The sequence below is a fragment of the Manacus vitellinus genome, unplaced genomic scaffold (assembly GCF_001715985.3).
Source record: "Manacus vitellinus isolate BGI_N305 unplaced genomic scaffold, ASM171598v3 scaffold_134_pilon, whole genome shotgun sequence".
NCBI lineage: Eukaryota > Metazoa > Chordata > Aves > Passeriformes > Pipridae > Manacus > Manacus vitellinus.
In genome coordinates, this window is record NW_021938973.1 from 130582 (window position 1) to 139698 (window position 9117).

General features: G+C 58.7%; 1 protein-coding gene across 1 annotated transcript in view; it reads right to left on the bottom strand.

The window, feature by feature from the left end:
• Positions 1 to 643: 643 nt before the first annotated feature.
• Positions 644 to 9117, bottom strand: part of PLEKHO1 (pleckstrin homology domain containing O1) — a 10028-nt gene continuing 1554 nt past the window's right edge. Inside the window, exons 2-5 of the mRNA XM_018068262.3 lie at positions 3129 to 3269; positions 2737 to 2841; positions 2283 to 2384; positions 644 to 1857 (exon numbers count right to left, since the gene is read on the bottom strand). Of these exons, the coding sequence (XP_017923751.1) occupies positions 1084 to 1857; positions 2283 to 2384; positions 2737 to 2841; positions 3129 to 3242 (1095 nt within the window). The 5' untranslated portion in view covers positions 3243 to 3269 and the 3' untranslated portion in view covers positions 644 to 1083. The remainder of the gene's footprint in view (positions 1858 to 2282; positions 2385 to 2736; positions 2842 to 3128; positions 3270 to 9117) is intronic.

Genomic DNA, 9117 nt, shown 5'->3' on the forward strand with positions numbered 1-9117 from the left:
TCGAGCCCAGCGCTCGGCGTCACCCGAGGGATCTGAGCTCAGCTCTGGGCTCAGCTTTCCTTCCAGCGGGGCTGATTCTGAGCCAGGGCAGCACAAGCACAGTACCTGCTGCTGTCTGACTGTGACACCTGAGAGAGCAGAGCCAAACCTACCAAACCTGCTGCTGTCTGACTGTGACACCTGAGAGAGCAGAGCCGAGCCCACCGAACCTGCTGCTGGCTTGTGGTGTCCGGCTGCTGCCCCCTCAGCTCAAAGAAAAGGTAAAAAATAAAAGAGAAATGAAATTTAAAATCCCAAAGCCCCCCAAGCCCCTGTGTGGGCTGTCAGATCCAAGGCTTTGATCCTCTGGTTGCACAGAAGGGAAGACACATCACTGCTACCTCCCATCGCTCGGGGCCAAGGGGGTCTGTGAGGCATCCATGGCCTGAAGGGATCAGGGTGGACACGGATTGCATCCCTGCTGCCCTTCCAGAGGTTCTGTGTGCACCCCAAAGTAACAGCTGCCAACCCCAAATTCTCCAAGGGACTGTGCCAAGACAGAGCCCCACGAGCTGCCCATGTAACGCTGGGGACCAGCCTGGACTTCCAGCCTCTTCATGTCCTGGATAATGGAAACTGCCAGGCACTGGAGGGGATGGACACCTTTTATGACCTTTTTGTGTCATTTATTTCTGAGATGAGCCTCCAGGTAGTTTGGGACACAGCCCAGACACGGGAGCAGCAATGCCAGGGCTCGTCCAGGGCGAGAACCTCCGCCCCATGGGCTGCTCCAGGCAGGCACAGGCACTTCCTGGGAGCCAGTGCTCGCTCCTGCCCTCTGAGCACTGCACAACCCGGGGCCTGTGGTGCAAAGGGAGCTCTTACAAAGGAGGTATAAACTGTAACTGATTTATTGGAACACAGGGTTGATTCATCAGGGGATGCGCTGGAGGAAAGGAAGGGTCCAAGCTTTGAGAAGCAAATTTGGGTGAGAACAGGCACCTTTTCACTCTTTCGAACACCGTAAATAATAATAATTAAAAAAAAAACCCAGACCAGACAGCCGCCATCCCCGGTCCCTCCCTCCCATCCCAAGGCTTGCCTTCACATCATGCTCTTCCTGAACTGCGACTGTGAGCTCTGTTTGGGCTTCGAGTCTGACTGCTGCAGCTCAAACTGTTTGTACAGGTCCCTCAGCTCTTTGATCTCCTGCAGCACCCTCTTGGCTTGGCTCCAGGTGGAGGAAGCCTCCCCCAGCAGCCTCTCAGATTCCTGCAGGATCCTTTCAGAGTCCGACTTGGAAGGTGATGAGGAAGAAGAGGTGGTGGTGGTGGTGCTGGTGGTGCTGGTGTTGGAGTCCTTGGTCTTTCTTTTGCCTTCCCCGTAGCCCTTCACCTCCGTCAGCAGTTCCTGAGTTTTTTCCAGTTTCAGTGCAACCAGTTCCTGTATCCGGGACAGCTGCTCCGGCTCTGCCGAGGCAAACTGAGCCTCCAGCCCCCTCCTCAGCACCGCCCGGTGCGCGGAAGAGTCCCGTCGGGACAGGATCTCCTCCATGGAGGCACATTTATTCTTTTCTGAGTACGAGAGCTTTTTGGGGACCTGCGGCGTGTACATGGTCCCTTTGTCAAAGGAGTCCTTGCGCTGCCCGGCCCTGTCCCACGAGGTCACCTCCCGCCGCGGGAGGCTCCCCGTCCGCCCTTTCTCTGGCGCCTTGGCGTTCTCCGAGTCGGAGCGGCGCCGCCCGGCAGTGAGGTGTGCCATGGACTTGTCCAGATCCACCCGGAAACTCTCCTCGCAGGTGCCGTGATCCTCCGGAGAGGCGTCTTCCTCCTGGATCAGGTCGAGGGTCAGCATGCCGTCCGAGGTTGAGGTAGATGCCTGGAGGAGCAGAAAGCAGAGGGGGTTGGCACTGGAACGGCTGCACCCGCTTCCGAGGGTCTCCACACCATGGGTACACAGCACAGAGAAGGAGCAGGGATGCTCTCTGCTCCAGGGCCCAGGTGTGAGGCTCTGGCTGAGCTGCAGGTCCACGGACCCAAATCACACGAGCCCTCCCTGCTCGCCCAGGAGCAGCTCTCCGGCTGTTCCCAGCAGGAACCCGAGGGAGCAGGTGTCAGTGATGCCAAACTGGGACTTTGCCAGAGGGTTTGCACAGTGCAATGGTCCACGAGAGCAGAGGAGCTGGCGACCCAGAGCTGCCCTGATGGCAACCCTCAGCTCAGGCTGGAGCTGCAGCACCAGCTCTCCTTGCCAGGGAGTGGAACACTCCCAAGGGAATTTCCCCTGGGGTTGGTTGTACCTACCACAGCCATCAGGTGTCCCCGCGTGGGAGGGCGCCGGGAGTGCTGGATCTTGGCCCTGTCGCGCGTCGGGTGGGCGAGGAAGCTGTCCTCTTCCACAGTGACCTGCAGGGTGACACGGGCAGGGTGACCCTTCCAGGCTGTCCTGCCAGCCCTGTGCAGGCCAGGCTGGGCCCCAGGGTGGGCTGGGCAGGGGACAGAGCCTTGTGGGCTGTCCCTTGCCATGGCTTTGTGATCGGTGCTGGGAGGATCACGCTACCCCAGACCTCCCGAGAGCCCACTCTGCGTGCCCGTGGCTGTGTGTGGGTGCAGACCATAAAATCCCAGCGGCTCTGCTCCCCTTTTTGCACCAGGAACAGAGGGGTCAGAGGGGCTGCTGCTCCCCAGCAGTCTCAAACCTTCCCCCAAGGTGAAGGTTGAGCAGGGCAGCCGGGCCCCGGCCCCGAGTGCCGCTCACCTCGTCCAAGATGCGGTTTTTGGCGCGTGTGATCGCAGAGTTGAGGGCGTTAATCCAGGACTCTTTCTCTTCCGGACTCACGGCCAGGAAGATCAGGTTTGGTGCCTACAAAAGAGGGGATTCAGGTCAGTGCCAGTGACTGAACTCACACAGAGAAGCTTTCATGCGGGCCCTGCCCAGAGAGAGCCCCTACAGAGAAGCCCCTGCACAGGGAAGGCAAAGGAGACCTGAGCCTCCAGCCCTGCAAATGGCACTGCTCCACCACACACAGCAAACCCCAGGACCATCCACATCCCTCCTTTCCCTACACCCCACCAGGACCACCTGCATCCCTGCCTACCCCCAGAGCCAATGGTTCTCAGGCAGCCCATGTCCAGGCAAGGCCCACGTACCGTGTTTCCAGGCTGCCTGGAGTGGGCGAGGGTAAATTTGCTGTGGTTCTTTTTGCTTCTACTTTTGGACTTCCTGAGCTCTTCACATTTCTCGTAGTCACTCAGGTCGAACATTTCCTGTATGGTTTTTTCATCTTTTACCTGCAAGACAGCAAGAAAATTAGAGCCTTGCAGGTGTCGGGCAGAGAGGCTGCTGCTCCCTCCAGCAGGATTTCAACATGACTCTTTGGAAGGATGGCATGAAAATCACACTTTCCCAGGTTAATTCCTGCCTCAGAATTACTGGGCAGAGTAATTCTGCCCAAAGTTACTGGGACCAGGCTGAAAGGCCGTGCAGGTGTGATCAGACACAGTGTTCATGCTTTGTGGACCCTCAAAACGAGCAGGATTTACTCCAGCAGTGAGGAGGGGGTCCTGTGTGCCAGGAGGGTGTGGGGGCAGGAGGTGCTGGAGGAGGTGGACCCTCATCTCTGGTTCAAAGGGACAATCATTCTCTGCAGACGGCGGAACGAGAGTCAGAGGGATAAGGATTAGCACTTCCTATTTTTACTCTGTGCTGGCAGCTGACTCCGGGGGTGGCTCCCAGAGTGCTGACACAACTCTGAGCCCCTGCCCTGGGGAGGGGGCTGTGGGCAGAACCCACCAGCCAGGGCAGGGGCTGGCGGGCTCTCACGAGACCTTCAGCAGCCGGGGAAAGGTTTTGAGAAGGAACAGAGTGCTGGGGCTCGGCCCTCACTGACAGAACCACTTCTTGGTGTCCTGTAGAGGGTCCTCGAGTGACCACTTCACAAGATCTCCTGCTTTCCAGGGCTGTTCCCCAACACTCTGCACTGCCATGGTGGGATGGGCACCCGGCAATGGGGTGGTGTCCAGAGGCTCACTTTAAAGATGGGACTTACACAGGGTTGCTGAGGCTGCAGCTGCCCTGGGGAGGCAGGCAGGGGTCAGGAGGGCAGGCAGGGGTCTAGGGGGCAGACAGAGGTCTGGGGGGCAGGCAGGGGTCTGGGTGCTGACCCCTGAGCTGCCAGTGCCATCCCTCGGGCACACTTGGAGCCAAGGGGAGATGGCAAAGCCCTTCCTCTTAATCACCCTCCTAATGTACCATCCTCAATCCCATTCCTATGGCAGGGCAGCTCAGCTCTTCCATGGCAAACAGGAGGAATTAGGGGACTGGGGTGGGAGAGAGCTCGGGTTTGCATGTCCAGTACAGAGAGCACTGCAGCAGGCCCAAATCCACATCCATCTGCTTAATCCGACTCCAGCCGGTCATTCCAGGCTGGATTGGTGACTGAGGGTGTGTAACTCAGGTGCCAGGAAGGCAGATGGTGGTGAGGTCTGAGCCCTCAGATTTCCTGAAAGGACTCCACCTCATTTCATACATTTCCTCCCCAGTTTTGGGAAGCACTGAAGGAATTTCCCGTGATTTTTCCATAGAATTTTATCAAAGAGGGTGACTAAACCAGCTTCCTAACCAGAGGCAGGGAAAAACTGACCATCTGGCCCTGCCTAATGACTGCAGCTCCCCTCTGTCCTTCTCCTTCTGCTCCTGGGTGTGTCCCCAGGATCCAGGGGACACTGGCACTGCCATTCCTGACGCCCCGGAGCTGGTTCCTGCTGGTGACACAGCCCCTGTGCCTGGGGGTGAGAACAGATCATGTCTGGCTGTGCATCCTCCCCGTGCTGCTAATCGCCTTTGATCTCTTCCCACTGCCATCCTGCAATCCACCTCTTTCCAAGAATCCCGGCTGAATCCAGCCCGACTCATTTCTGCAGGAAAGGCCAATCCCCCCCCCCGAGCCCCCCAGCTGTGCCCCGTGGCTGAGACCGGAGCCCTGGCTCCAGATGTTCACCCATGTAGGTCACTGGGGCTTCCCCGGCCCTCCCCTCCCTCCTCCCTCTTCCCGGAGCTGGGATTTAACATCCTGCCCCCAGGAACACCCGAGGGAGGGAGGCTGCAGGACGGAGCAGGGGCCTTTGGCTCGGGCAAACACCCTGCAGCAGGTGCAGCTCGTCCTTTAAACACCTCGGAATGACAAGTGCCGGGGCTCTGACACCGCGCTCGGGCACGGGGAGGGGACCCTGCTCCCACCAGAGTGTGGGGGACCCCTTATGAAACCCTTAAAACTGGGAACTGGCAACACCCACAGTGGGATTCTTGGGGGAAGACGGTCAGCAGCAGCGATTCTGGGGGGATGGACAGTGGGAGTCTCCCTGGGGGGGCGTGGGCAGCTGATCCCCCTCCCACACTGAGGTGACAGAGCACCCGGTGTGCAGAGAGGGAAACTGGAGAGAAGGAAGGTGAAAAGCAACTCCAGAGGAACCACCAGCTCTTCTGTCCTTTGTGGGAGGCTCCCGAGGCCCAAAGGAGAGAGGTGGTGGCATGAGGGGCAGCTCAGGGGCAGGATTAAGGGGCATCAGCCCCAGCAGGCACTGCCCTGGCTGTCTGCTGGCTTAGCTGCCGTGTTCTACCTGCTCGAGGCAGAAAAACAGCTTCACCCTGGGGTTCTGCCTGGCTCCTGCCTGTGGCCAGCTGAGAGAAGGGAAACTGAGGCACGGAGAAGGAACTGAAGTGTCCCACAGCCCTACAGCAGGGGACATTAGACCCTGCAGCCTTGAGACCACCCAGCCCCGCACCCCCCTGGCAGCTGTGCTGGGGCCGGCACTGCTGACACTGCTGGGATCCGAGGAGAGGAGCTGCATTCCTCACACTCCTCACACTCCTCACACTCCTCACACTCCTTCCCCCACAGCTGCTGCCCGCCCGGGTTGGGCTCAGGGACCCCAGCCCTGGCATTCCCTGCCCCTGGGGGTCTGCGGGCACGTGGTGGGTCAGAACACCAGCCATGGCACCCAAACCCCTGCTCTGGAAGGTCCCAGCTATTTGTGCTTCCAAAGGTGTGTAATTAGCTGTCCTTGGGTGTTGAGGGTCCCTGGTGTGGGTTAATTAACTGCCCCTGGGTGTCTCACTGACGAGAGTTCAGATTTCCTCCCTCACCAAGCCTGCAGCGACTCCAAACCTCCTGGACTCGGGGCAAGGCTGTGTTTTGGGGCTAAACCAGGCACAGAGGGGAAGGGCAGATGGTCAGTCACTCCAGCCTGGGATTTTTGGCAGAGGTTTGCCTTAGCAGTTCCCTAATGGGACACGGACAAATGCGGAAGGTACAGAAAATCACAAGACACCCACTGTAACACACCCACGGGACACTCGGGAGGTCACGGCACAGCTCAGGGTGTAACCAGAAACCTCCAGACTCTCAGTGGAGCCAAATACCCAAACATGGGCAGTTTCAGGGCCCACGAGTTCCCCCTCACGGGCTGCCACCAAAGTTTCACTTCCTCCAGCTGAGCAGCTCTGTCCCAGGAAGGGACGGAGCTTCCTGCAGGCCTGGCTGAGACCAGGCTGTCCCTGGGACAGGGATGCACCCATGTGTGTGCAAGGATGGACATCTCTGCAGGCCTGGCTGAAACCAGGCTGTCCCTGGGATGGGGATGCACACACATGTGTGCAAGGATGGACATCTCTGCAGACCTGGCTGAGACCAGGCTGTCCCTGGGACANGGATGGACATCTCTGCAGACCTGGCTGAGACCAGGCTGTCCCTGGGACAGGGATGCACACACGTGTGCAAGGGACAGAATTCCTCCCCAAAATCCCATCCCACCACGTATGGCAGTGCTCACCGAGGGCAAACACGCCCCGTGGAGCGCCACAGAACCGAGTGTGCCAACACACCCCCACTGCCCCCCCTGCCAGCAGCACGAGCCGAGCTGGAACAGGGAGCGGCGAGGAGCAACAGCTCCTCGAGTGCTCTTGTGCTAATTGAGCCGATGCCTTTGGTAGCAAACAAGGGAAGGCTCTAGAGAAGCGTTTCCTCATCGCCCTCGTCACCCAGAGCCGCCTGGCAGCCCCCGGCTTCCTGCGAGGAAGCGCCGAGCCCGGCTGTGCCTCGGCCCGGCCGCCGCTCCCGGCGCGGGCAGGGGCAAAGCCGGGCCAGGAACGGTGAACAATTCCCAGAAATGTGCCGGGGGGAGGGACCGGCGTGAGGAGAGGGAGGGGAAAGAATGTAAAAGTGGGCTTAGGAGGTGGTGTTGTGCTCAGCAGAGCTCAGCCCTCCGCAGATCGTCTCCGCAGAGCTGAATAACGAAGGGGTTTGGTGTCAGTTCCCGGAGTTCGGCTGCCGGGGGGGGAACGGGGTGAGCTCCTGGTTCAGGAGGTGTCAGACAAGTCCCACAGCTTCCAAAGGGCAGCACTCAGACGTCCTGTTGGCGTTTTCCATCAGCTGGGACGAAAAACTACATTTCCTCTCCTCTCCAGACTTGGCTCTGCCAGGGAGAAGCCCAGGCTCCCACTGGGCATTCCCAAATTCTCCTGACAAAACTAAATAAATCAGGGCTGGTCTCTGACCTGCAAGCCCAGGTCCTAGGCGGACAACTGGAAAAACACACAGATTCCCTGGAGGAATAAGTGTGGGTACAGATGGGATTTTGTTGTTAGGTTGAATTTTGGAAACCTCCCCATCCCACACCTCAGCCCGTGCTCAGCTCTGAGCAGTTCTGCTCCACGCTCTCTTCGTGCAGCATCACCACCTGCCCCAAGCTGACATCCTTCCTGAGGGATCCCGGCATGGGACAGACAACTCCCCTTCCTGTGTGCCTTGGGGAGATGGGATTCACTGCCCTGCTTCCCAGATGGAGAAATGCAGGCAAAAGTAAATAAATGTCTGGTTTGAATTCATTTAATGAGCGCGTGGCAGAGCCAGGGAGCTTCCAGGCGCCCTGGGATTTAACCCTGGCAGAGCTGAGGAGCATCCAGGAGTCCTGGAATTTAATCCCTTCTGCTCTGAGCTGGGGGGAGGGCTGGGAGTGTGGCTTCACCTGCGGAAGCACCTGCCAGTGCTCTGGAGCAGCCGCTGAGCGTGAGGGGAGCTGGCAGGAAACACCAGGGCTGCTATGAGAATGAACTCCTGAGCTCCATCCACCAGATCCACGTTGCTCCGGTGGCTTTGATGGAGCAAAATCATAGTTTATAACACAGGAGGGCTTTGATCTGTGGCAGAAACAGGCAGCTGAGTCTCCTTGCTGCAGAATTGGGTGAGATTCAGACTGTCCCAGGGCCGTTTCCACTCATTTTCCCATTTATTATCCAGGGGGTGGGCAGGGGGGGCCCGGCTTTGCCTGGGAATAAGTGATGATTCTCCAGCCAGCACCAAACCCCTGTTCTGAGACCCTGGGAGCAGGAAGTCTTGGGAGCACCCTGGGCACACACAAGCCCCAAGGACCCCTCCACTGAGCCCCTCAGCATTCCAGACCCCCCGACACCGGCACGTTCCTCTGCAGCGCGGGCACAGAGTCACCCCAGTGCACACCCACAGCCAGATGTCACCTCTGTGACCAGCACAGAGTCACCCCAGTGCACACCCACAGCCAGATGTCACCCCTGTGACCAGCAGAGAGTCACCTCAGTGCACATCAGCACCAGATGTCACCTCCGTAACCGCGTCTCTGCCCGACCACAGATTCTTCCATATAAAGACACGGCAGCCGCTGCCTCGCGTTATTTATGGTCCCTCACACACACGTGGAGCCCTGGAGCTGCCTCAGGCCCAGGCAGGAGTTCTTCCCCGCAAGAAACACAAACACAAGAGCTTCTTGTTCAGAACAGACCCCATATGGCCCCTCCAGCCTTGCCCCACTCCTGGGCTCCCAGCACACCTGGATTCGAGCTGTAGCTACCTGGATGTACTCAGGAGGGACAGACAGACATCTTTTCCCTGCACCTCTTCCCTGTGTTGATTCCTGTTCAAGCACCTTCTCTCTTGGCTTGTCCAGCCTATTCCCAATCCCATCCCAGCAGTCTGTGTTGGTCTGCATTACTGCTGGGAAATTTGGGAGAGCCACAAACCACGGGGGATTCGTGCCACTGGCTCTGTGCCTCTCACATCCATCCAACTTTCCCAATCCATAAATGTGTCTATAGATCCATCACGGG